At 52.6% G+C, this 27,921-nt stretch overlaps 1 protein-coding gene across 1 annotated transcript in view; it reads right to left on the reverse strand.

Annotated features, from left to right (window-relative positions):
- DLG5 (discs large MAGUK scaffold protein 5) overlaps positions 1-27,921 on the reverse strand; it is a 124,989-nt gene that overhangs the window by 15,193 nt on the left and 81,875 nt on the right. Inside the window, exons 8-27 of the mRNA XM_049645265.1 lie at positions 26,171-26,355; positions 24,522-24,647; positions 21,806-21,938; positions 21,251-21,378; positions 20,417-20,592; positions 19,951-20,054; positions 16,896-16,988; positions 13,933-14,952; positions 13,047-13,170; positions 12,552-12,696; positions 10,538-10,650; positions 9,787-9,876; positions 9,339-9,489; positions 5,535-5,697; positions 5,298-5,431; positions 4,469-4,615; positions 2,987-3,170; positions 2,231-2,379; positions 1,194-1,364; positions 137-333 (exon numbers count right to left, since the gene is read on the reverse strand). Of these exons, the coding sequence (XP_049501222.1) occupies positions 137-333; positions 1,194-1,364; positions 2,231-2,379; positions 2,987-3,170; positions 4,469-4,615; positions 5,298-5,431; positions 5,535-5,697; positions 9,339-9,489; positions 9,787-9,876; positions 10,538-10,650; positions 12,552-12,696; positions 13,047-13,170; positions 13,933-14,952; positions 16,896-16,988; positions 19,951-20,054; positions 20,417-20,592; positions 21,251-21,378; positions 21,806-21,938; positions 24,522-24,647; positions 26,171-26,355 (3,733 nt within the window). The remainder of the gene's footprint in view (positions 1-136; positions 334-1,193; positions 1,365-2,230; positions 2,380-2,986; positions 3,171-4,468; positions 4,616-5,297; positions 5,432-5,534; positions 5,698-9,338; positions 9,490-9,786; positions 9,877-10,537; positions 10,651-12,551; positions 12,697-13,046; positions 13,171-13,932; positions 14,953-16,895; positions 16,989-19,950; positions 20,055-20,416; positions 20,593-21,250; positions 21,379-21,805; positions 21,939-24,521; positions 24,648-26,170; positions 26,356-27,921) is intronic.

Consider the following 27,921-nt stretch of genomic DNA (forward strand, 5'->3'; position numbering starts at 1 on the left):
GCCGCCACCCCAACCCAGACAACTGCTTCTGCACGAGAGCAGAGCAAGCCTCTATCTTGTCTAAGTCACTGTCACTGCTGTGCGGTTTCTGCGGTCAATGGCAAACCTAATTCTGAGCAAGTGTGCTCAGCCTTGCCTTCAAAGAGTGGAATGGTGTCGTTGGAAAAGGTGTCCAAGGCCAGGAGGTCCTTCCCATCTTTGGACCCGCTGCGTTTGTGCTTATGTTTCCTTCGGAAGAAGGATCTGCGTGCAGCTGCCGACAGCGTCTTTGTGGCGTTGTTGTCGTCTTTGACTTCAGACATGCTGAGTCTCCTGGAGAATTCTTGGTCCATCCTGTGGTCACAGGGAACAGTGGTGCTGGAAAGGGCCTAGGGACCACCTCCCGCCCGTCCTGCCCTGCCCGTGCAGAGGGTGCGAGCCAGGACTCCAGGCTGCTCCAACACTCCTCTCCAGGTTCCTTGGCCACATCACCCACCCATGCCACCAAGGACCCCTTGGGACCACTGCTGTGGGGGCAACACACACCCCAGTGCTGGGGGAGCTCTCAGAGCGGGACAATTGCTACACTCAGGTGAGTGTCAAAAGGAGCTGCTAGGACAGCCCTCCCTTGGTGACAGGACAAGTTACACTTCCTGCCAAAAGAAGGAATGAGACACGCATGCACACCGCAACATGAAACCACCTTGAAAATGGTTATGCTAAGTGCAAGCAAGAACCCAGTCTCGGAAGACCACACTCGCGTGAAAGTCCACAACAGGGAACTCAACAGGGGCAGGAAGCAGTCATGGCCACCTCGGGTAGCAGGGGCAGGAGGCAGCTAATAGCTAACGGGGACAGGGCTGCTTCTGAGGTGATGGGAAGGCTCTAAAATGGATGTTGGGGACAGTGGCACATGGCTGTGAATACACTGAAAGCCACTGAACCTGTACACTTTGGGTGAACTGCACGGTGGATGAATATATCTCAATAAATCGGTTAAAAATAAAAAAGTTATGTCTCCTAAGTTGCCACCGTGCTTCCATATAGCAGTGACTTACAAACATTGAATTGTGCTAGGAGCAGCTTTTTGGACAAGCGGTGTGGGCAAAACATACAGACCAGAGCCAGGGTGCACGGTGGAATGCGTCCCAATCCTGTGGGACAGCCCCAGGTTGGGCCCCACCCTACCCCCAAGCCCAGACACGAACACTTACACGTATTTGCTGGGGATCTGCCCGCGCTGGATCTTCTGGGCATTCTCGTCCAGCTGCCAGGCCATCCAGGACCCAAATGTGCCCTGAGGCAAAGTGTCGTCAATGTAGAGGATGTCATCTTTCTTAAAGCTCAGCTCATGCTCTACCTCGGCCAGCCGGTCGTAGAGGGTCCTGGACCAGGTGACAGAAGGACCGGGATCAGAAGCTGCTGGCTACTGGAGGACTGACCAGCCACACAACTTGGCAGCCAGTCTCCTGGGACAGTCCCCCTGCTCTAAGCTTTTCCCAGGCCACAATCAGGACCCACCTCTCCCCTTCCTGGTGGCAATTCCCAAAGGAGGGAGCCCCGGCTTTAACGTAACAGACAAAGTCACCTTGCCTCCCTGAGACCGGGGGCTCCCTGGGGACAAGGGCTGCCTCACATCCATCAGAGAAAGATCTTGTTGCCAAGGACCAAAACCATATCACCCCTTCCAAATGGAAGGACTTTCTTCCCTGAGTCAAGGTCAATGGTTCCTGTAGAATGGAAACTCCTCAGGATGGAAATGTCATCTCCCACCAAGGAAGATGTCCTAGAGACAGAGACCTGTACCTTATGGTACACAGTTAGTTGATCGGCATTTTTATTCATTGTGGCTTCAGAACTTAGAGAACATGAAGGAACTGTGAGCCCCTTCTAGACAACACCTGCTGTCTGAGCCACACACAAGTCATAAAGCACTTTGGGCACACACTGCAGATGAATCTGCAGACTTGGGTCGGGGGGGAGGGCAGGAGAAGAGTGCAGCCCACTGGAAAATGGGGTTCTGTGGCCTCAAAATTTCCCAGGCCCCAAACCCTAGGGAGCCTGTGTGGTCCTGCAAACCCTCAGGCATTTTCCTAAGTCATAAGCATCTCACTGTGAACTTGTGGTTTGGGACCCAAGCAACAAGGACCCTGATCCCACCCTCTGTGTTTCAGAGACACTCATCAGGACCAGTCTCCTCAGGAAGCCCCGCCCCTGGCCCTGAATCCCCAGAAGCCCTGGCCCCTGGTACCTGATGTAGAAGCTGTCACCAGGCAGGCCCTTCACCTTGGTAAACTCCTCAGGGCGGTACTGCACCTTGAGACGGACACCGTCCTTGGGCTTCAGCATCTCCACATAGACCTCCTCCACCGTCTTGCCGCGCATGTCCAGACTGCCGTACTGCCCAAGGACAGGGAATTGAGGTCAGAGGACAGGGGCCGGGGCGGCCTGGGTACCCATGAGTGGGCAGTTGTGGGACAAGGCAGAGATTTAAGATCCCCTCAACTGGGAATCTGCCTGCCTCACCTCTGCAGGTAAGGCCTAGTCCTCTGCCCAGAGGCAGTCTGGACCTGCCAGTCCTCTGCCAGTGTCCGCCCTACCCTCAACAGTTTCTCCCAGGAGAGACCCTGTGCCAGTTCCCCAGCAAGTAAGGGTTATAAAACATGGCACTTTATCTCACTCGTGCTACTTGTGTCTTTGAACACCTATGAGCCCTCTCCCCCATCAAAGGGGTCGACCCAGCCAGAGGGAGAAGACACTCCATCAGACCACAGTCCTGCTGCTCACACAGCAGAGCATCCTGCCTCCTGCTTCCCTCCCGACACCAGCGCCCAAGCCAGGGCCCTGCCCACATCCCTGTGACCCACCCCGAGGATCCTCAAAGCATTCAACAGGGGGCACCAGACAAGAAGCTGTGCTCTCTGCCTCCTGGGCCACTTGAGATCACAAGAGTCCAGAGGTGTGGGCAGAGAAGGGCGGGCGTGCTGCTCGGCAGCCCAGAACTCACCTCAAGGATGAGGTCTCCTGGCACAAGGCCATCGGGGCCCTTGGCAGGACTATCATCCTCCACCTCAGCCACAAACACCCCGTGCAGGTTCCCTCCACATAAATGCACGCCAAGCTCCAGCTGGGACTTTTTGATGAAGACAAGTCTCGGCTCTGGGGTCTTCTTGTTGGCTTCTCCCACCATCCTTTTGGTTAGGAAAATAAAGTTCCTCAGTCGCACACAGCGGGGAGCAGGGCATGAACGACCAAACAGGCTAATGACTGGACAGTTTTCCGCTCACTCCATGAGATCTCAGAACCACTGGGAGCTGACAGGTGGTTCCATCTGGGTTCTGGTTCTAGTGACTTGGTTTACAGGCCGGCTGCTGGGGTTTGTAGAGGTGAAAACGTGGCCCCACTTGAGAAAACGAGCTGGGGATCGAGTAGAAATCAACACCCCTACTTCCTGGCCCAGCTGCCAGCCGAGCGCCATAGGCAGCGTCTCTCCCCACCTGGACGGCACGTGTTCTCCTGACCTTGTTCTGCCAGAACTGAGAGCCGGTCTCATGATTCAGGGCACAAAACAAACCATTCAGCAATGTTTACTGAGCAGCTTCTATGGCCCAGAGACCATGCTAAACCACGAAGAGAGGGCCCCTTGCCATCAAGGAACTCACAATGTAGGAGGGAGACTGAGTGCCAGCAAACTGAGTGGAGGCAACACGACAGTGCCTGTCACCGATGAGGGGGCCCCAGGGGACAGGCCAGCTGTGATTACTGCAGACAGGTTCCAGCGAGATGGACCCAGGGCAGAGGACCAAGGTGGCTGCATCCTGGGTGAGGCCGGGGCTTGGTCAAGGGGATGGCTCTGTCCGGAACTACAGAATGATTGCCATGTGCCCTGGCCCAGCGGCCCTCTCCCCATCTTCCCTCTGGATCGTGCTGCTACACAAAAGTTGACCCCCTCCTCCTGACCCCTCTCCATGCCCACCACTTGCGTGGCTAACCCCTGCTCACCCTGAACATTTCAACTTAACTGTCACAGCTCCCTGTCACACTCTCACTGACTGCTCCGTCATGGCCCACAGTGGCTCTCCCAGCACATGCTGCACATGCCTGGACACCTGCCTGTCACCCTCTAAACCCGTGGCTCCCTGGGGGCGACTGCTGGTGATGGCCACAGCCCAGGTCCTGGTTGGGTGTTGACTGTGGAATTCTGTCTAAAGACAGTCAGAAAACGAGTAGATGAAAAAAGGAGGAAGGAAAGGAGGCAGAGCTAAGAACAAGTCAATGAGAAAAAAGGAGAAAAACAAGAAAGTGAGGAAAGGTCGGGACGGAGGGAGGAAGAAGGAATGGCACGCTTCCCATCCCAGATCCTGACAAGCTGCTCTGCGGTCTGCGGCACAGGGGGACGCCGGCAGGATGCGCTCAGGCCACAGCGATGGCTGCCTGTCCACCCCACCGGGCCGGGGAGCAGATGCGGGAACAGCACGCATTTGCTGACCTGGAACTGGGGGTGCTCTGCTTGGCCGGCGGGGCACCAGGGCCCTCGTCCTGCTCCATCAGCGGGTCGATGACAGAGGGATGCTCCGGGCTGGTGGCGCTGCTGCCCTGGAGAGTGGAGTGAGCGCCAACAGGGTCCAGGTGGGAGCTGGGGACCGAGGTCAGGAAGAGTAAGGAAAGGCACACAGTCCTCAGCCGTCCCCAGCCACCCGCTCTCTGGCGGTGACCAGGGCTGGGCTGTGAACAGAGACCGGGTCACATGGCTCTGAGCCCTGAGAAGAGTAGCTCTCCTGGGAGCTTGGACTCGGGTCATCCACCCGACAGGATCTGCCTGTCTTCTCCTCCCCATCCGTCCTCAACCAGGGGGTCCTCTCTGAAGGTGCCGGCCTGGGGGCACACACATTCACTGTGTTTGCACATCCCGCCCCCTTCGCTGAGCTGCACAGTGCTGCATGGCAGGGGCAGGTGCTCCCCTTCTCTCACGTGCCCTGCAACCCACAGCTCAGGGGCAGAGACAGGCAGCGTCTGCTCGGGGACTGAGGGCCAGAACACTCTGCGTGAGAATCCTGCCCCCAGGGCCTCAGCTCCTGGCTACCACACACCTGTGTGGGGCTTCCTGCTGCACCGGGGGACCCAGCCACATGCTTCCAAACCCACACCTCAGGTATCCTACTTCACATCCTCCCCCTATATGTCCTTCTCCCCAAGTCCAGGGCTGGCCAACTCCCCTCTTACAGCAACCAAACGGCCCAGAACATACAGCTAGCACCTTGGCTGCACCCTCTCTCCTCCCCCAGCCCAGATGGCCCCCATAGAGGCCAGGCCCTCACCTGGACCGAGAGTGGCAGCTGAGCTGGTGCATATGTGGGTTGTACTGGGCCAGAATGGTGATAGTGTCACACTGCTGTCCAATGATGAGCCGGGCCTGTTGCTCCGTGGCACTCCGCAGGTTTATGCCATTGAACTAGGAAACATGCAGAGCACGCTTGGTGATGTGGTGGGGGGTGGGGACCGGGGGAGGAAAGGCGGAGGGAAGTACAAAGTGCAGAAGGCCAGCTCCCACTTACCTCAAGTAACTGATCCCCATACTCGAGGCCAGCCTGGTGGGCGATGCTTCCCCCAGTCACCTTGGAGACGTAGACCCCGCCCTTCTCTCCACTCACGATGGAGATGCCCAGAGGCTCCGAGCCCTTCTGCAGCTTGACGTGGCGTGGCTCCTCCACATAGGGCCTTGGAAGAGAGCCAACAGTTGTGGGGACTCAAACACAAAGGAAAGGGATGGGGAAAATCTGAAGTCGGGCATGCAATCGGCTACGCAGAAAGGGCCAGGGATCGCCAGGTGCTCCTATAATGACGCAGCTGGATGAAAACACAATGACCCCACTTTGTATGGCAGTGGTACACATTCCCACAACCTCATGCAATATAAGCACGACACCCCCAAATGGACACAGAAGCACCCAGTCCCAAAGACACAAAAAATGGGCCATGTGAATTATAAACACTGATATAGCAGGGAAAAAGCGCAAAGTTTCATACGTGAGAGTTGCCTCAACAGAATGTGCAATTTACAAACCCCAGTGGGGTCCCAAGATGCCCCAGGAGGAAAAGAAATGGCTCCTGTGATGACAGTCACCCAGAAGAAACAATATAAAGTATCACTTTTTATATTTACCAGTATATGGTGATGTACAATGACCATGGAAATTAAGCCGCAAACCCAAGCCATTAAAAAGGGAGTAGGGAGGCTCGGAGCAAGGCGGTGACCATGCACTTGCTGGCCCGGGGGCAGCCGTCCACCGTGCCAAGGGCACGAGGGGGCTCAGGCGGGGGCCTCATGTCAGGCCAACCTCAGACTCCTCAGGGAGGAAAACCTGGGCCTGGTGGCCACGGGCAGTCTCAGGAGGGATCTGTGGTGGTGAAGACATCTGGAAGGTGCAAAAAGTTAGAAAGAAAAGAGGGATGCTCAGAGAAGGATGACAGACGCCTGGAACCTAACGGAGAGAAAGATGGCCAGGTGATGCCAAATCATCCCATGAGGACTGTGCTGTCCTAAGCTCTTCCTCTCGGGACAAAACCGCAGCCAAAGGTCCAGGGAGGAGCCAGCTGGAGCACCACGTCCTTGGGCTCCCCTCCAGAGCACGTGGGTGGGGGCAGACTCACAGACCATGACAGACTGCCAGACAGACCGGCAGGCCGCTGAGCCACCCTACCCCTGCCACCTAGAGGCACAGTAGTCTCTCCAGCACAGCGGGCCTCGGGCTGGGACCCCACGGCCCAGGGCTCAGTCCTCTGGCGATCTTCTTGACTCATCCCTTCACCTTCCCTGCCCTCTCCTCCTCCCAAACTCACCCAGCCGTAATGCCCTCCCTGACCCTGCAGCTCAGACACCTCAGTCCCTGGCTTGCACCCGTGGTCACTTCCAGACGCAACACATATCAGAGCACTAGCAGTCTGGAGTTATAAGAACCCTTATCCAGCAGCCACCACACCACCCTCACACCCCCAGCCAGCCTCGGAGGACAGCACAGCAGGTGCAGGCAGATCTTGTTTCTGGTCTGGGCTCCTCATCCCCTGCTGATCACCCTTCCTGTGTTCCACCTCCAAAACATACTTCTATCTCAAAAAAGCAGGAGGTAAGAGCCATATAACAGAAGGCACAAAGCCGTTATGAACGATATGAGTCAGGATTTGCCAACACGGAAAGACACAGAAGGCACACACTGCATGAGCACACAGGTGGGTGTAATCCTATTTACATAAACCTGTACATGTACACGTGTCTCCTCATGCATGGAGACGTCTCTATGAAGGACCCTACCAAATGGCACCTCTAGGTGAGGGACTTGAGGTGATCCTTACTTTTTCATCCCCTTAATGATCTAAGTTTCTTACAGTAGGCACAAGAGTTTTCTCAGAATAAGGCTGCGTTGTGAAAGAGATTAACAAAGCATACTTCACGATATAACAAATACTTTGAAGCAAGTATTTCTGTATGGAAAATACAAATAAAACATGCCTTTAAACAATGTACATCACACACTTAACAGAAGGGAAACAGCAACCGAATCTTCGGTTGAGGAGATTATATGTGACTTCTCTTCCACTTTTCTATTTTCCCCATTTTCTATAATGAGAAGTTATAGGATAATGTACTTTAGAATCAGGGGAAAGAGGCTGCTTTTTCTTCAGTCAGGCTACACATGCTAAATTTCATGCCTCCAACTAGAGCACCGTGCAGGCAGGAATGTGGACACTTTTCTCTCCCCAGAGCAGTGCCCAGTTCTCTGTACGCTACAGGAACTGAGGGGATACCCGACCACAGGTGACAAGGCCCTTTCTGCTTCCAGGGAACTCACTTCAGTTGTCACCTAGTTTCTCAATGACCTAAGCTGGGCTTAGGTAAAACCACCCACCAGACCCAGGACTTAGTGCCGGTTTGTGCTCCTGTGTATATGTCACATGGGCGAGACACTCCCACATGAACCGTACATGCTTCTTCTGTGGGCCAAGGTGCGTTGGCGTTTAGGTATACTTCTGTGCTCCAGTTAGTATGTGCCAGGTTCTTAGGTTACTTGTTAGGTTGTCTTACAAATTCAGATTTTCAAGTCAAAGGACTTTCCTAATGCTGGGCCCACCCTGCAGGGTCTCTTCCGTGGCTCACAGTGACGAGCGCCCTCAGCATTTTGGATTTGAGGGGAACAAGAGTGGCTCTGTTGCTTTTAAGTGATTCAATAAAGCCAAGTTTGAGTTTCATCAGATCTTCTGAAGGTTTAGGATCTGGATAGGACCTCTTCACTATAAGTATGACCTGGTAAATTCTACTGTGAAGAACAAGAGAGTTGGGTGAGGTGTGCAGAGCTTGTGGGGGGAGTGAGGGACCCCTCAGAGGAAGCATGTCTGGACTGATACCAGCCTTAAGTTAACCTGAAACCTCAGCAGATTGGGCAACATTTTACAATAAACCAATAAATGGCTAAGCTATACTTCTGTGCTTTATGTATGTTTTCTTCTGTGTATATTTTATTTCACAATAAAAAGCTCAGTGGGGGCCACCCGGTGGCTCAATCGGTTAAGCGTCTGACTCTAGATTTCGGCTCAAGTCATGATCTCACACAGTTCGTGAGATCGAGCCCCAAGTCGGGTTCTGCGCTGACAGTGCAGAGCCTGCTTGGGATTCTCTCTCCCTCTGTCTCTGCCCCTCCCCTACTCAAATGTGCATGAGCACTCTTTCTCTCTCTCTCTCTCTCAAAATAAATTAATTACTTAATTAAAAAAAAAAAAAAAAAGCCTGGGAATGAGGGGGCAAGCGATGCAGGTGTGTCCTGAGGCCAAAAAGCAAAGAGTAAGGACGGGACCTGATTCTAATAAAGGTGGGCTGGCCACCAATCACGTGACCACAGACCCGTCACTCCAACCTCTGGCCTCAGGTTCCTTATCTGTAAAACAGAGCCAATAATGATGATGACGGTGATAACGATGCTCATGGGGTCACTGTGAGCATTTCCTGACTTGTGACACGGAAGCGCTTCATCAAGGGCCAGGGAAGCAGTGAACGGTGCCACTGCATCGTCACCACCAGGTGGTCCAGTATCACTTGCTACAGCTCACCACCTCTCGTGGACACTCAGCGGAAGCAGCCTATCTGCCCCTCACTTTGCCCCCTACGCATACCACCCCGTGGCAGGGCTTCCTGGTGAAGCTTTGGAGCAACACACCAGAGAACGCTAGGTGACCCAAAGCAGCCTGGCCCTGGGATCAACCCTGTCAGAACCCTCCCACACCTGCTGCCTCTCCCAACAAGCCCCGCCCCCTGCAGGGACACACCGCCCACTGCCATGCCCACGGCACAGATGCCCGGTCCCGCTCACCGGTCCTTTCTCCGTTCCCCGAGGGCCGCGGGGTTGACGGCAATCCTGGGCAACGTGGAGGCTGAGGTCTGGGACTGGCTACATGAGGACAGGGTGTCGATGTTCAGGGGTGACTGGGGAGGCGTGCTGCACTCAGAATGTGACAACGAACCTGCCGGGAGAGGTGCAAAGTAATTCGGGCCGCAGTCTCACATCTCCGTTCTCCTGTAGCCGAGACCAAGAGGGAGATGTGATCCAGGCACACGGTTGGCTCCACACCATGGCCACACCACATGGTCTCGAATTTAGGTGCCGGGCTCTGCGTGGCCTCTCTATCCCCCGTATCACCAGGCCTGAGGCATGCACGGACTGGCTGGGATGAGGAGGAGGTTGCCCGCTGCACCCAGACAATGCACACAATGAGGCTGGAGTCAGCTAGCAGGAGAGGAGAGGAGTGCTGAGTCCTCACCTCTGTCGGAGCCCACAACAGACCGTGGGTATCTTGGTGTCGAAGGGATTTTAATGCGTTCCGCCTTGAACTGCAAGTTGCTTGAAGACCCTGTGGTTCCACAAGGGGACAAAACTTCAGGGCTGTGATTTAACACCACCCCTTGCTCCTTCACCACCCCTTCAGTAGTTAGGAAAGAGGCACAGTCAGGACAAATGCAAAGCAGGCCCTGCTACTTACCCCTGAAGGTGCCTAAATGTGAAACGGTCTAGGAAAGCAGATATTAACCCAGTATTTGAGTAAACTGCGGGCCTGGACCACTCCAGAGCAGAATCCCACAAATCTCACTCCTAGCCCTGGACAAGGACAGTAACCCAAGTGACAGAGGGAACTGCTTGTCTCCACCCCACATGGCTGGAAGCAACACCACCGGAATGCCTATGTGAGGGAACTGCCAGTCTCTCTCTCTGGGTTCCATTTCCCACAAGTGAGCAGTGATACAAACCCCCGGAATCGCTGACAGGCTCAGGGACAGAGAGTAAGGCTCGTGGGCGCCATGGGTCACCTGGAACAACCACGTGGCTGCTAGGGAAGGCCTAAGAGACACAGAAGGCTAAGGGAGATGACTCTGAGTGCAATGTGGAGCCAAGCTCAGCCCCAGGAGCAGAGAAGGGCCCATGGGGGCAGGCCACCGAGAGGCCTGGCCACAAGGATGCAGGCAGAGAGGAAAACAGGCCCCATTAAGGTGAGAAGGTTCCAGTGGCACAGTTACCAAGGCGGGCGCTGGAGGGCAGAGAGTTGGACCCATGAGAGGTTCTCATCTCTGAGTAGTCACTGCCAGTCCTGTGGCTCAGATCCAGGCTCAGGCGTCCCTGATGCTGGACGCTGCAAGAGAAGCAGACAGGTGAGGCATCAGGAGAAGACCAGAACCAGACCCAGCCGCTGGGGAGAAACAAGCAGCGGGCCTGGCCCAACACATCCCTGAGCCCACAGAAGGGAGGCCCAGAAGCCACCTGCCATTAGCTGGGGACAACAGACTGCCATACCCAGAGGCGGCACCCAGTGAGGGTCCTGCCTACAGACAAAGGGCTGTGAAGGTAGAGGAGTGGCATACTCACTTTGGCCCTGGACCAGGACTGGGCTCTACCGGGAAAAAACAGGCTCAGAATCCTGTCTGTGCCCAGAGAAGTGGTGTCTCTCCTCCAGGATGGGTGGGGGAGGCTGGATGGGCACCAAGGACCTTGGAGAGGAACCTATATACCTCACTCAGGACAGCTGCCTAGGACGCTGGAGGGCAGAGAGCCCAGGCATCACCCGTAGCAGGGGCCTCCAATCAGGCCCAACAATGTCCTTTTCTAGCTATGTAATGAGACCATCTCTCTTCCCAGCTTAAAACCTAAACTAGGAAAAACTCCAAACGTTGCATCATGGCTACAGGCTCTACAGGATCTGTGCCCTATAACCTGTGCTCTTCTCCTGATTCACTGTACCCGTGCCAAGCTCCCCACTCTGTGCCAGCCTACTGCACTGTTCCCAGGTGCCTGGGCTGTGGTCCTACGGCCCTCCTTCCTGGAGACTCCACCCAGGTCTTGTGTAGCTGACCTCATCTCAGCCTCTGGATCCCGGTAGCATCCCCACTCTGCCCCCACCGCAGGGCCCTCCCGCCCACCCAATCTAACTGTCCACCCTCTTCCAAGTCACAGCCTAGCTGGTCGCTCCGTTTTGCGGTCTTCAGAGCTACTCAACATCACCTGGTATCACTCTGTTCATTTTTCTCTCTGCCTCCCACACGCCAACATAAAGACCACATGAAAAGAAGCTCACTGGTTTAGTCCTCCACTGTATAGTCTCCTGGAACTAGTACAGTCCATGCCACATAGTAGGTGCAAAATTAAAACCTGTCAAACAACCGAATGAAGGAATGGGTGACCCTGAGCCAGTCCATTCACTTTTTAAGGCTCAGTCTCCTCATCTATACACCAGAGACAACAACAGTCCTTAGCTCGCAAGGTCACTGTGGCAATTACAAGAGACGAGGTTTGTTTGTTTTCTTTTTAATTTTTTTTTTAACGTTTATTTATTTTTGAGAGATACAGAAACAGAGTGCGAGCAGGGGAAGGGCAGAGAGAGAGGGAGACACAGAATCCGAAGCAGGCTCCAGGCTCTGGGCTGTCAGCACAGAGCCCGACGCGGGGTTCGAACTCATGAACCGTGAGATCATGACCTGAGCCGAAGTTGGACGCCTAACCTACTGAGCCACCCAGGCACCCCAAAAGAGACGAGGTTTAAATGGTCCGGCACAGTGCCTGGCATGTGAGCACTTAAGCACCAGCTGCCATCACTCTCTCTTTAAATGCCTTTTCTTTATTTTACAGAGAGAGAGACAGAGAGACAGAGAGACAGAGAGAGACAGAGAGAGAACCAGCAGGGGAGGGGCAGAGAGAGAGAGACAGATGATCCAAAGCAGGCTCTGTGCTGACAGCAGAGAGCCCGATGTGGGGCTTGAACCCATGAACCATGAGATTACGACCTGAGCCGAAGGTGAATGCTTAACTGACTAAGCCACGCAGGCACCTTTAAATGTCTTTTCAAGCTTCTTGTTGGTGAATGAAGAGAACACCCTTAAAGTTCACTCCTCCTGGGGTCCCAGCGCTACTCTAACCAGCCCCTTCTCAGCTTGGCAGGGACGCTTCTCTGCCCATGGGCCACTCTGTGCACCAGTAGCTTTTTGTGCACACGAATTTGGCCGGCTGGCGTGCAGGTAAGTGGTGGGTGACTTTACATACCTGGGGTGCAAACCCTGGGGGCCGACCTCTCTGGGCACAGGCGGAGAGCTGCATGGGCCGACCCTGTGGCTACGCACAGTGTAGATGGGGTTCCTCAGGATGGAGCTCACAGTGGTGCTCGGGGTCATACTCCGGGGAACAGTACCTAGAAATGGACTGGGTAAGAACAATCACCCCAAAGCACCCAGCCTGCCCCAGACCTGTGCAAACTATTGGCTTTCTGCATCTGTAAAATGGGAGAACTCACTTTATGGCTTCCTATTTCCCAGGCTGCTATGGAGAGGTGGTCTGAAAAGCTAAGAAATGTCCCTGATAGAAGATTAAACATCTCAGAGAGGGGAAGTCATTGCTAGATCTTTGGACCTCAGGGCTGAGGACACACAGTAGCACCTTGACATGACTGACTCCACTCTCCCTGGGAGAGTGCTCATACAGATCTCATACAGGGCTCCGTGAGCCCACTATGGACCCTCCTCCCCAGCCCCAACAACTCACCCACAGACGCCCTGCCAGGGTAGAATGGGGGGTTGCTGTGCCTGCTGGGGTGCCCTGGTGAGTAAGGGGACCATTCCTGAAGCTCTGGGCAGAGTTCTCCACTGGCCGGGACACACTTCTGCTCCTGCAGGGCCAAAGATGAGAGACAGTGGCTGGAAATGGAAATGCACAGGCATCTGCAAGTCTGTCCCCTACGTACTCGCTCTCCCACTTGGACACATGACAGGACAGTTGGGAGAGGTCACTGCTCATTCATGTTGCCTTACACTCCTGGAAGGGAAGAACCTCCTTCAAAACTACTCTGGAAGAAAACCCCAGAGAAAGAATCCATTCTCTCAAGTAAACAAATTATGTGCAGGAGGTGGAATGCACAGGTGCCTCTGGCACAGACGTGACAGCTCCTCAAAACATGCATGCCTGTGCCAGGGTCTTTGTCCGCAGAGTGGCATGGATCTGTTCTCCAGCTCACAGCAATCACTCCCATCTGAAAGTGACTACAATACCCACACAAACAAGCTGCCCGCCGCCTCCTGCTGCCGGTGACAGACTCACAAGTGCTGTCTTGGCTCCCAAGGCCCTTCCAGGCAGGGCCATGTCACTTGCTTTTGTTGTGCAGTTCAAAAGCTTCTTGTTGGAAAAGCAAATCAAACACCACACCCAAGAAAGTATTCCTGTCTTGGCATCATATGGCCACTATCATGCACGCCCCCTACGTTACTTTCCAATCTCCTAAGGAGGGCTCCTTCTCATGGCACCCACCAGGTACCCCATCCTCGAGTAGGTGCTTAGAACGAAGGCAAAGGAGCCAGAGCTGAACATGAAGCTGGGGACACCGGTTCAGGGTCCCTCCCCACGCCTTCACCCCCACCCCAGGATTGAGCTCTACCTCCAGGAACTGAGCAGGAATCACTACTGGAGCCAGCTTGGGCCGGAAGCTGGGAGCTGACTTTGGACGACGGCGCTTCTGCCCCAGCTCGTCCATCTTCTGGGAGGTGAGGTCCCCGTCACAGGACTTCTTGGCAGGCAGATAGGAGGAGTCCCCGTCCCCTTCAGGGTAGTAGCTGGAAGCAATGCGGACTCTGGCCTTGCGAGGGGGTGAGGTGTGCGTGAGTTCCCCGGGGTCCACGCCAGGGGGCAGTGCGCTCGGGGGGCTGGCAGACGGGGAGCTGCCGACCAGAGTAGCCTCAGACTCGGAACTGGTTTCCAGTCTGTGCTGGAACTTAATGGAGTCGCTCCTCCTGGGAGGTTTTGGGGGCGTCAGAGGCCCCACCCTCTTAGAGGTCTGGGGAGAGTGAGCAGACCCAGGGCCTGGGAGCAGGTAGTCAATTTTGGGGGGAGTCTGGGGGCGTTTGAAAGTGTTAGGGTCAAAGATAGACTTTCTTTGCTTTGGTTTCTTATAAACAGAGAGCTTCTCGGGCCCTGCCGCGGAGCCGAGCACAGCCTTGGGCCAGGTCCCGCCGCTGCTGGAGCTCTCAGGTTCTGTCTTATCCAGGGGGGCCTCTGCCGCCCCGCAGGGGCCCCCCTCTGTGTCGAAGGGCAGCAGCGGTCGCCGGCTGCGCACATCCACCAGCCCGTAGCCACGCTCCCCGGAGGTGTCTGAGCGGAAGGAGCTGAGGCTGCGCTCGGATGCGCTGGGACAGGCCTGGGGGGAGACGGGAAAGGGTCCCGCAGGGAACGGCTTGTGCAGGAAAGAGCTGCTGCCTCCTGGGGGGCCCGGCTCCCTTCTCTCCTCCAGCCTGTCTGCATAGAAGATGTCCGTCTGTGTGGAGTTATTGTGCTGCAACAGACTCCGTTTATTCTGGGCCTGTACCTCGGTGCCGTGGGCTCGGATGCTCAGCATCTTATCAGAGTCCTTGATGTTCTCGAAGATGTTCTGGCCACTCCACGAGGAGCTCTGAGGGAACACCTGTGTGGGGGTTACAGGGAGTGAGAAATAGCGGGAAAGACCGCCGAGCCTGGTGCTGCCACCGAACGCCGTCCCCGCAGGGGCCACACACACCCCAGAGACAGCTAGCGCGAGGCGCATGCGCACGCACACCTCTCCCTGACCGGCGCTCTCTCCTGGCCCGGCCGTGAACCCGCAGGAGAGAGGGACTTGGAGCGCTATCTGCAGTTTGCCTGCGCAGTGCCCTGCCTGTATTTCTCTTTTAATTGTCAAATGAAAAAGGATTCGTTACTAAAAATCTGTATCGTGTAGCACATTCACATGATTTTAAATTATTCAGCAATAAAAAGAAATGAGCTACCAAGGCATGAGAAGACATGGAGCAAACTCAAATACGTATTACTAAGCAGAAGAAGCCAATCCAAAGAGGCTACATACTGTGTGATTCCAGCAATATGACATCCTGGACAAGGCAAAACTACGGAGACGGTATAAAGATCAGTGGTTGCAGGGGCTGGGCTGGGGGGGGGCGACGGGGGGGGGGGGTACGGGGTGGGAAGGAAGGGAGCACTAGGAGGAACACAGAAGATTTTTAGGGCAGTGAAACTATTCTCTATGATACTATGATGTGGATACACATGTCCAAACCCACAGAATGTACAACACCAAGAGTGACTCCTCATTTCAGCTATGGACTTTAATACTATTACAGAGGCGCCTGGCTGGCTCCGTCGGTGGAGCATGTAACTCTTGATCTCAGGGTCGTAAGTTCCAGCCCCACATTGGGTGTAGAGATTACTAAAAAAAATAAACTTAAAAAGAATACTATTATATTAATATTGGCTCATCGATGGGGCATCTGGGTGGCTCAGTCAGTTAAGCGTCCAACTTCGGCTCAGGTCATGATCTCATGGTTCATGAGTTCAAGCCCTGCATTGGGCTCTGTGCTGACAGCTCAGAACCTGGAGCCTGCTTCAGATTCTGTGTCTCCCTGTCTCTCTGCTCCTCCCCCACTCACTCTGTTTCTCAAAAAATAAATAAACGTTTAAAATATGTATGTCATATATACATCAATTCATCATAATTCATCAATTGCAACAAATGAACCCCATTAATGCAAGATGCTAACAGGGGAAGCAGAAGGGTTGAATAGGAGAACTCTCTGTACTAGCTCAATTTTTCTATAGACCTGAAACTGCCCCAAAAAGTCTATTAATTTTAAGATAATTAGTTTTTAAAAACATCTCTCAGTGAAGTGGATGGGCCCACTTTTCTCAGTCTCTATTATAAATCTTTTCAACTATGCAGAAAAGTTGAGAGAAAAGTACAACAAATGTCCATAAACCCACCATTTAGATTCAACAGTATTTTACCAAACTGTATCTATCCATACTGCAAACATTTGAAAGTGACAAATATTATGACATCCCACCCCTAACAACCTTAGCATGTCCCCTAAATAAGGCCATTTGCCTCTATAAACCCCAATACCATCACTGTACCCAGGAAAATCAAGTTCCTAAGATCATCTAATTATTTAGTCCAGATTTGAATGTCCCCCACTGTCCTCAAAATGTCCTTCATAGCTGTCTTGTTTTGTTTAACAAAATTTTTTTTAAGTTTATTTTGAGAGAGAGAACAGAGAAGAGACACAGAGAGGGAGAGAGAGAATCCCAGGCAGGCTCTGTGCTGCAGCACAGAGCCCCATGCGGGACTCGAACCCACGAACCGTGAGATCATGACCTGAGCTGAAACCAAGAGTTGGATGCCTGACTCAGCCACCCAGTCACCCCATTTTTGTTTTGAGACCAGGATCAGGGTTCATGCACATCCTGCACTCTGTAAATCAATACCCTTTATACAAGGATCCCAGGGATGCAGAGTAGCAGCTCGGGTGTATGGAGCTGAGGTTTTGCCTGCCCCGCAGCCGATGAGAGCAGCTGGTGTGGGGCAGGGGCCCTTACCTTCAGGAGGGAGAGGGTCAGGGAGTCCTGGCAGCTACGTAGCAGAGATTCACACTCATTCAGAGACTTGTTGTCCAGGGCAATGCCATTGATCTAGGGCCAAACATAGAGCTTTGTCAGGCCCACCCCCAGCTCAGGGTCTCTGCCTGCCCATTCTGGACAGTGGGCCTGATTCTATACAAGTGGTGCCCAAGTCTGGAGTCAGCAAAGGAGAGACAGGCCCTCCCTGATGAAGGCCTGAGGAATCCAGTTTAGCGGCTTTCGAGGCAAAGAAAAGACGAAGGCTTACAATCACTTTCGGGGCATTGCTCTCGGGGCAAGCACTCTCTTGCTTGTCTGACTGGGACCAGAACACCAAGCATCCTGGGGGATCAACCAGGCTCCACTGCTGCCTACTGTGTGACAAAGGACCACGGCTCAGAACTCCTTCACGTACAGAATGGAAGATGAACATGCCTGCCTCCTGGGGCAGGAGGAGACCGAAGATGAGATCATGGTGTGAAAGGCCTTTGTGAACTGTTCACAAAGATTCTCACAATCCCTTAGGCCTGAACCTCTGTCCCCATTTCTCTCAGATGTGTCCCAATCTTTAAAACACACGTATGTGCAAGTGTGAATGGTTAGACTGGGATGCCACCAGACCATGCGATACTGCTCAGCACCAACAGGGACACACTGACGGGGCCCCCAGCCACCTGATGGATCTCATGGCACCATGCTTGGTGGAACAGCCCATCTCAAAGGCCACATACTGACTTATATAATGTCCTCAAGATTACAGAATTATACAGATGGAGAGCAAATTAACTGCCAGATGTTATGTATGGGGGGTGTGGAGAGCAGGGTTGTGGATGTTCCTATAAAGGGGTAACAGGAGGGAAATCTTTGTTCTGGTGGAACAGCTCTGTAGCTCAAATTTTTTGCCACTTAAATCATGATAATAAAATGACGTGGAAATAAACACACACGGTTCCAATATCAATCACCTGGGTTTGATATTAGTCGTCCAAAACATAACCATTAGGGAAAACTGCATGAAGCATACATAGGACCCGCCTGTACTACCTTCACCACTTTATTTAGTTTTTAATACTATTTACTTAATATTGTAACTGAAGTATTTCTGTAATCATTTCAAAATCAAAAGTTAAAAAAAATAGGCAGAGTGATTATTTTGGAGTGGTAGATTAATTTGGCTGGGTTTTTTCTTCATAATTTTCCACATCTTATCATTTTTCACAATGGCCATCTTGGTTTTAAATTCTGGCATCCCCCAAAATCTGAAAAACACTGGCAAAGATGCAAAGCAATGCACTCCCCCACGCACTGCAGGTGGGATCAAAAAGGCCACAATCTCCTTGACCACATGGGAAAAGATCATGTCAAATACTAACTGCTTATGCCCACTGATCCGGCAATCCCCCACCCAGGAATTCACCCCGTGGGCCCCCATGGAGGGATGGAGCAAAAGCCTTGCTGCACTGCAAAGGTGTCCTGTCTGCTGGTTAATGGCTTGAGCAGCTGCCCCTAAGGAATATGCAGTTACTGAAATGACCTAGGCAGATCTAAAGATGTAAATGCAGAAGACTCTCCAGGGCACGCTGTGGGAAACAAAAAATGAGGTTAGCAAGTGAGAATATTATGATCACACCTGGGAAGAGAGGGAACAGAAGGGTTAGGGTTAGGGTTAGGGAAGGGAAGGGAAGGGAAAATAAAAGAGAAAAAAGGAAAGGAAAGGAAAGGAAAGGAAAGGAAAGGAAAGGAAAGGAAAGGAAAGGAAAGGAAATAAAAGAAAAAAGAAAAGAAAGAGAAAGAAAACAAAAGAAAAAAGAGGGAGATATAAATGTTTTGAATATTCCTGGAAGAAAACAGAATAATGGGAACTGGTAGATGAGGAGTCTAGAACCAGAGAAAAAGGTTATCATCATGTGCATCTTTTATACAGCTGGGATTGTGTGTGTGTGTGTGTGTGTGTGTGTGTGTCTTTGATCTTAAAGAGTTAGTCAGAAATACTAAATTAGACTTCATAATCTTACAGAATTTTGGGATTTGATCACCAGGGATGCCACTGGGTGTCCCCCAAAGGTCTGTGCACACAGGTAAAGTTCATGGCAGGGTGGTTTGCAATGGCAGAATCTCAAAACAATGTATCTGTCCACAACGGGGGCATGCTTTAAACTACCGCACAACTGAATACCATGAGGTAGATAAAAGTAATGAGGATCAATTTGGTATCCATGATGTGGAATCGCAAAATGATTTGCTTAAAAAGCAAACAAAAACCTGGGGTGCCTGGGTGGCTCAGTTGGTTAAACATCTGACTTCAGCCCAGGTCATGATCTCACAGCTCATGAGTTCAAGCCCCATGTCGGGCTCTGTGCCGACAGCACGGAACCTAGAGCCTGCTTCAGATTCTGTGTCTCCCTCTCTCTGCCCGTCCCCAACTAGTGCTGTTTCTCAGTCTCTCAAAAATAAATAAACGTTAAAAATTAAAAAAACAAAAAGCAAACAAACACCAGAAATCTTTGTCTGTGTATATAGATCTGTAAGAGACATACGGTCTGCTGGGAGCACATCTTGCAAGTGGGGGCAAAGAATATCTCCAGGAGCAGGATTAAAAGGAAAAGAGGGGACTACCACTTTCTACATTTCTGTATTGCTTAACTGTTTTATGGCACATGTCTTACTTTGGTGATAAAAAAAAGTAATGGACATAATGTTTAATAAGATTTTTTTAAAAATCACATGCAGATGCTATCTTCTTTAAACTGACCTAAATACAGATTCATGTGCAGAATAAAGGCTACAGAAAAATACATTTAAAATGTTCATAAAGGTTATCTATAGGTGGTAGCAATTAGGATTCTTATTTTCTTCCTAAAGTTTCTATTTCCTGATTTTCTACTATCAAAGGAAACACACTATGAGAAAAAAAAAGTTTGTTCCCATTTAACGAACAAGGTTAACATAAAATCTCTGTTCGTTACTTCCTGTTCAATCTCTCAAATCGCATCTACTCATCATGTGGGGCAGACAGCCCCGCCCTGAGGCTTACCGCCACAATCCTGTCTCCCACGGCGAGGGACCCCTCTTTGGCGGCCGGGCTTCCAGGCATCACGGCAGCAGCATATACGCCATTCTCCAGACAGATGCCGCTGTCTGTGAACCACAGGGCAGACATGGGGAATATCCAGTTAATCCCCACGCCGGTCACAGGGCCCTCTGGTCCTCCCACCTTGTCTTTAGGAGGCAACATTCCCTTCAGAAGGGAACATTCGCAGACTGCGACCTGCCCGTCCCAACACCCGGGCCAGGTCAGACCACCCGGAGGCTCAGTGACGTCTGGTCTGGTGAATCAAACACCCAGAGACCGGCAAGACCCAGGACCCGGGTGGCCCCCAGCCAGGGATGCACACGCACTGCATTTAACGGCATCAGTAACTCAGAAGCATCCCCTCTGCACAAAAAAGGGGTCTGCCCCGCCATCTGAGGTGCTCTGTGCACTTTGGCAGGCCCACTACCTTTCTGTCCATTCAGGTTGATGTGCAGTGGTGTGACCACCTTCCCGCCCAGGGACTTCCTCCGCCGCACGACCATGTTAATGGCCCCCTCCCCGTTGAGGAGGGCCTTGATGGCCTGCTTCTTGTCCTTGTTGATGAGGTCCACATCGTTGATTCTCAGCAGCCAGTCATTGACCCTGAGGAGGGGCACAGCCAGGTCAGCACCTGCTCAGGCCTTGGGACCAGTGGGCAGGCCCCACCGCTCTAGTCTGAGGAGATGAGTGCCAGAAAGCGGTTGCCCCGCACACACATTCAGAAAGATCTCCTCTTCAGCAGGCTCAAATGGCTACACTCACAGATGCTGGGGCCAGGTTGCTTGGGTGCCAATCCTGGCCCTACCACTTACTAGCTGTGTGACCTAGCGCCTCCACACCTCAGTGTCCTCATCTGTAAAATGGGGCCAATAGCAGAGTACAGACCTACCTCACTGGATTTCAAAAATTAATGAATTGATTATACAAGGGGCCTAAACCAGCACTTAGCAAACGGTAGTTTATTCTCGTTGCTATTTCATGGCATGGGCATGCAACGCACATCCTAAACTCTCACCCATACTGCCTGAGCCTTTTCCTACCTAGAAATGTGAAGGGCAGCACCTGGGGCCTGTGGAAAGGTCAGACGCAAAGGCCGCCATGAGTCACAGAGTCTCCTTTAAGGGTAATGTTAGCAGTTGAGCCTTCGAGTCCCCCAGACCCTGGGGTGCACTCACTTAACAGCCACCTGACTCCCTGGGTCCCTTGCATTGGGTCAGAGGGCCCCCCTTCCCTCCAGAGCCTGGGCCTCCTCCACTCTTACCGTAAGCGGCCATCAGCAATGCTTCCTTTGTCCACTTTAGTGACAAATATCCCACAGTCCCCCGGCAAACAAGGCTCATTCACACCTTCTGCCATATCGAACCCAAGTGCCTTCAAGTCAATATCCTCCTGTCAAAAGAGCAGTAGCCACACACTTTATAAAGCAGTGATTAGAAACATTTCACTCTGAAACCTCAAGCCACTTGCTTCTCTGTGAGGACTGCTCCTTCACCATGTCTGATGGGGCACTCAGACCACAGGATGAAGCCCGGAGCAGCTGCCATATGCCCCTTCCAGCTACTGCAGACACACGTCCCTACAGAAGAGCCCTGCTCTGCCCTCTGCCCTCCATGCACTGTCTCCAGCCGCAGCTGGAGGGGCCACGGACACCAACCTGTCACAACCCAGCTTGGACAAGGGCAGGGAAAGGATGCATGCACCCTGGCAAGAAAAGCCAAAGCCCCAAACTAACAGCCGAGAAATGGGGGAACCTCACAAGGGGGGCATCCTCTCCCACCCCCCGTTCAAAGGGAGTAAAGACATCAGGGCAGCTCACCGTCTCCCTTTCGAACTCCACAATTTCCGTTTCCCACTCCATGGAATCTGTGTCGATGGCCGAGTCGTGGGAGCTGTGCGCCATCAGCTGCCGGAACCGAGCCTCTTTCTCCAGCTGGGATTCCATCTGCTCCCTAGGAACAGAGAGGGCTATGACGATGGTCCCCAGGGAGGCAACACATCCCACCCAAGTCACAGCTCAGAAGGCAGGAAGGCCACCGTGAGAGCCAAAGGAGGTTCCTCTCCCTCTCACACTCCATGCCAGCTTCCCAATAAATCTGGAGCCGCACGCCAAGGCTTCTTAGCTATCAAGGCATTTTCATAGAGGTTTATTCAAAAAACAGTCAAAGTCTTCCCAAACTTAACCCAGGGTTTAATGCAATTCCTTGAGAAATGCCAGCAACACTTTTTTGTGGATACAGACAAGATTATTCTAAAACACACAGGGAGAGAAAGGTAAGGAATCAGAATAGCTGAAACAATTCTGAAAATGAAACATTAAGTGGGAGGAATCAACTCTACTCGATTTTAAGACTTTTTTTTATAGCTACAGTAATTGAGACATTGCAGAATTGCAGGAGGACAGACACAGAGATCACTGGGACAGAATGAAGAATCCAGAGACACCCCCACAAAGTATGAGAGGTACTAAAGTACTTCAGCAGAAGAAAGACAGCGTTTGACCAGTGACGCTGGAGCGCCTGCACACCCATGGCAAAAAAAAAACTGAGCCCCAATCTACACGTCACATCTTACAGAAAAAGTAACTCAAAACGTATCACACATTGAAATGTATAAAATAAAGCTGTAACACGTTTAAAAGGAAAATACAAGAGAAAATCTTTGAGATGAAGCGTTAAGGGTCCTTAGACATCATACACTCAATTAAAAATTAAAAATTGGGGCACCTGGAGTGGCTTAGTCAGTTAAGCATCCAACCCTTGATTTCGACTCAGGTCATGATGTCACAGTTCATGAGATTGAGCCCCGAGTCTGGCTCAGCACTGACAGCGTGGAGCCTGCTTGGCATTTTCTCTTCCCCTCTCTCTCTGCCCCTTTCCTACTCTCTCTCTCTCTCAAAATAAATAAAAACATAACAACAAAATTAAAAAATTAGAAATTAAAAATCAGTAAGTTGGATTTGACCAATATACAAACACTTAAGCTCTAAGAAAGACCCAGTTACGAGATGAAAAAAGACTCAGAAACTTTGTACTATCCCCCAGGAACTTGCACCTGAAACCCCTTGTCCTAAAACCCGCACCCAGCCTTTACAGTTCATCGGTACTGCCTACTGGGCTCTGGGGCATACTCATGACCTCCTTCTGGTTCCTTCTCAAATGGACAGGCTTGCAGGTCCACATCTCTGTCTGGGCTGTGCTCTCACTGGCCGGCTCCAGAATGCCACCCAGCCTCAAGGCAGAGCCCCAAAGCCTCCTTCCCTGGACACGACCCCCACTAGCCCTGTGCAGCCTGAAGCTCTGTGTTTAATGCTCACTGCACCTGCTCATCTCTCATCCTCCGGGGCATGTCTGCTGCCTCTGCAGACTGGGGGGGTCCCTGAGCAGCAGCACCAGTTAGAAAGCTTAACAAAGAGGAGGTGCAAATTCAAACATGCAGAACAACAAGTGGAATTTGACTTCCTTAGAAGCTCCAGGCAATTCCAGCTCAATTAAAATGCAAAACTTTCTCCCGAGCTCAAGCCCCCAGGGGCCAGGCTTTACCTTAATTTGATTCCATCACTTGCTAGACCCAAGGTGGGTCTCTGGAGAGAGTGCTTCACTTTGCCTCTTAGCCCCTGAGATTTTCTTTAGAGTACTCAAGCCCAAAAGGTTCTGGGTTTTCATCTAATAACTAAAGCTGGTTGGCTCATGTTAGAGGTTACTGAATGGGGAGGGAGGGAAAGCTGTCACTCCGTGTGAAAGGCGTTGCTCGAGCAAGCAAGGCTTGCACACTCACACTCACGCTCCTCACCACCCTATACCACTCTATCAGCTGATCAAGTTTCTCAGAACAGACAGCCACTGCTTCTCAGGACAGCCTCGTTCTACCCTACAGTGACAGCTCCTGGGTTCTGCCAATCTCTCCTTTTAACTTTGATCTTTGTATTTTCAGTCCATTGCTCAGGGTCACCATGTCCTGAATCACAACCCTGGGTGCAGTGCTATAACCGAGGGGAGGCTGCCTGACACCCCAGTCTCTCTCACATGGGCATCCGCATGACACAGGCAGAACGGACTACTGAATGGTGGTCTGTCTCTCCTGTGTGCTGTGAGCCCCACAGACAGAGACCTGGTCCTCTGTTCAGCTCCCCCAGGGCCTCCCACAGGCCTGGCCCATACAGAGCAGGCGCTTGGTAAATCCTAGAGGTGGTGAATGAATGAGGTAGAAAGGGAACAAATGAATGAATGAATGGACAGTACATGCATGCCTGTCCCCAAATGCACTGCCTCTGAATAGAGACTTTCCTTCCTATGTACCTTTGCACACGGTGCCTGCCCGTCTCCGTGTGCTCACAAAAGGGCTGCCATCTTCTGTGATGGCCTAAGAATGTCTAATTACCTCTCCGCATGGAGGTGGCATTCAGACCCATTCTACAGGCCGACAGAGTAAGCCTGTGAAGGGACAGACAACCCTGCCCTGCCCGCAGAGGGGCCCCTACACCCCCAGGCAGGCGCCCACCCTATCCCCCCACGCAGGCACCTGCCCCAACATACTTGAGCTCCTTGAGCTCCCGGCTGACGTCATTCTTCTGTTTGCGAGTGTCATCCAGGCTGCGCAGGGCCTCGGCCAGCTCGCTCACCGCCCGGTCCCGCTCCCGCCTTAGGTTGTCACAGAGCGTCCTGGCAGAGAGGGCAGAGGCCAAGGTCACCGTGAGGGTAAGGGGGCAGAGGATTCATGGCCTATCCCCCAGACACCCCAGGTGCCTGCCTTGCCTCCAAATGCACAGGAGTGCTGGAAAATCTGGAGGGGAGACCACCCAGGCCAACCCCATCCAGGGACAGAAAAGATGCTGAGGACCAGGAAGGAGACACCTCCGCAGTTATTGGGCAACGGGTTCTGAACATCCAGTGCTCTTCCCGCTGCTTTGCCCTCAACATAGCCGCAGCCCACCGGCCAGGCCCTGCTATCCCATCACCTACCACATGCCTCATAACTACCCCCATGCAGGCCTTTCTAGAGCTGTCTCCCACCCTGCAACTAGACTGAGCCCCCCACTTGGACAGCAATAATGTCTCCATCGTCTCTGCAGCCCTGTGCAGTCTCTGTGCAGGTGAGTGCAAAGTGCAGGCCTGACAATTCCCCACCAAAGGATGCGTGGCTCCTGGGGCCCCAGCACCACCTCAGCCATTCAGAGAAGGTAGGGATAGGTGACCTGGCAGCCAGGGAACGCGTGCTCTGGGTCACCTCCAGAACTGCATCCTGTCATAGGATGGCACCTAAGGGCTGGTCCCCACCTCTCCATGGCCCCCAATCCCTCCAACCCTGAACCCTCATCTCCTGAGCAGCCCGGGTAGACGTCAGTCTCTAACCACAGGGATCGTTCGCAAACTCTCAATGACCAAATCACCACCAGCACCACCACAGCCCCTCGTGGCTCTACCCCCGCCAAGAATTAAGGCTACGCTCCCGGGCTGCCCTTTCGAGGCCCTTACAGCCTGTCCTCAGGAACCCCATCAGCCACCTCTCCTGGGACTCCCCCAAGTCCACGAGCATGTCCCTGCCCTGAGCAAACCACACATCTTTGTTCATGTTTCCTCAGGTTGTAACACCCATCCCCCTCCTCCACCTGGAAAACCTCCACTCGAGCTTAAGTTCAAGCTCATGCTTTCTGGGGAGACTCCACACCTGTTCCCCCAGTGCCCCATCACAGTTCTAACTGTGACCCTGGAATTCACCATTCTAACTGTGACCCTCCCTTGCTGCCCTGTCCGACAAAGCTGCCGTGGCCCCCACAGCGCTGGCCCCTCCAGGGCACCACACCTGTCCGGGAGTCCCAGGGTGTCCTTGTATGAGGGACCCACCATCCTGGCACACAGCAGGTGCCCAAAGAATACCAACTAAAAGAGTGCATTTTTGATATGTCCATTTCATCAGAAGTCCCCTAAGAGAAAACCCTGTCTTTGTGCCACCTCATGGCAGGGGGAGGGTCTCACCCAGTCTCCACGCACATGCAGACAGCTAGGTTGCAGCAGACACTTCTAACGCTATGAAGCAAGGCTGGGGCACCACCTCAGGTGAGAAGGGAGGAACGACGGTCACTCCCACCTTACCTGGACATACGGCAAGTGACTCCGACCATCCCCAGAGACCCAGAGCATGGTGGAGAGATGAGAGCCCACACCAGCCCAGGGGCTGCCCATACCGGATGCTGTCCCGTTCCGCCACGATCTTATCCCGCTCCTGGAAGGCCCAGTCCCGCCGGCACTTGGCCACGTCCGCCTCCTGGAGGGCTTCCTTCAGTTCCTGGCACAGAGCCTTGCATTGCTTTCGAAGGATTTCAGCCTCCTTGTTGGCTCTCCCAGCATCCATTGTCACCGTGTCTTTCATCTGGTGGGGTCAAGGGGCAAGCAGACAGGGTAGTTAGTGAGCCTTCGGGTGAGAAGCACCCTCCAGCCAGTGCAGGAGCTGGGCTGAACCCTCAGAAGCTGGATGGGGGGAAACATGGGATCCTAGCCTGAGCCCATCCCAACACATCCCTGCCATGCACCTGCACCCCCGGTGACTCCATGTCCCACAGCCATACTCAAGACGCCTAGTGACATTAGGTAGGGTCCAGTCCAAACTCTCCCAGCCCCACAGAGCAGATCCTGGACCAGAACCCCAGCCCCTGTGCCGTGTGGCCGAGGTCTCAGTGGCGCAGGTGGAATGCCTCCCCTGGAGTGCTTGCTCCAGGCTCCTCCTCCCTGCCACTCGCAAGGCTCACATCACGTATCGTGTGTCTCTCAAGAGCTCTCCTGTCAAAACATAATGACACAAGGACTGACTGCAGTGAAGGGTGTAGACGTCGATCATGATAATTCCCAACCCTCTGTGTCTGCAAGACTGGTTTTTATGCTCTGGCACACGGAGTTATTTTTAAATCTTAACATACACCAGCATCTTTGCTGGTGAAATCCTGCGTCTCTCAGTTTGTTTAAAAAGCCAAAATCTGAGGGGGACCTGGGTGGCTCAGTCGCTTAAGCATCCGACTTCGGCTCAGGTCATGATCTCGCGGTTTGTGAGTTCAAGCCCCGCGTCAGGCTCTGGGCTGATGGCTCAGAGCCTGGAGCCTGTTTCAGATTCTGTGTCTTCCTCTCTCTCTGACCCTCCCCGTTCATGCTCTGTCTCTCTCTGTCTCAAAAATAAATAAACGTTAAAAAAAAAAAAAAAAGCCAAAATCTGAAACATTTGCATCTTGACACCTCCTCAAAGCATTACATGCTCTGCTACAGTTTCAAGTCAAACGCCTGGAAGCTCTCATGTAGACAGCTCCCTCTGCGTCTCTCTAACCCTTAGAAAACACGGGGAAAACGACAAAGGACACAGTGAGCATCTACTGCAGGAGGAATCCCACTTCGGCTCAAGGGCTTTCAGAAGCAAAGTACAAACAGGACACAAGAGGCAGGCACTGATGTCTGTGCCAGGAATCCCCCCCTCTTTGCAGAAAGAATAAAGACGACAAACACAGCAAGAAGGCCTCTGCGGACTCCACGGCTCACCCTCCGCAGAGGAGCCGGACGCGCAGCCCCTGATACACACGTTCAAAAAGATCCCAAAGGTTCAGACGACAGACGAGGATGAGGAAAGAAAGGAAAGTACACGGAGTCATCTCACAATCACCCCTCCTCTCTTGAGTACAGACCCAGGAGAAGCTGGAAAAAAGTCTGCACAGAAAGTACACCTTAACCCAGAGTGACACAGTGGTTGGTATGCTCGTGCTCAGACCTCACATTTCCCAACATCAGTTCAAAGCACTTCGGTTTTGATTTTCCCCACTTTCCTGCAGTGTTGGGAGTCTGTCTAGTTTGCCATTTTTTTGAAAACTGATTACTGCTATTAAAGATGTCAAGAATTTATTATAAATAGTAGGTTTAACGATAACACTTAAATTAACACTTTACTCGGTGTTTTATG

The sequence above is a fragment of the Panthera uncia genome, chromosome D2 (assembly GCF_023721935.1).
Source record: "Panthera uncia isolate 11264 chromosome D2, Puncia_PCG_1.0, whole genome shotgun sequence".
Taxonomy (NCBI): Eukaryota; Metazoa; Chordata; class Mammalia; order Carnivora; family Felidae; genus Panthera; species Panthera uncia.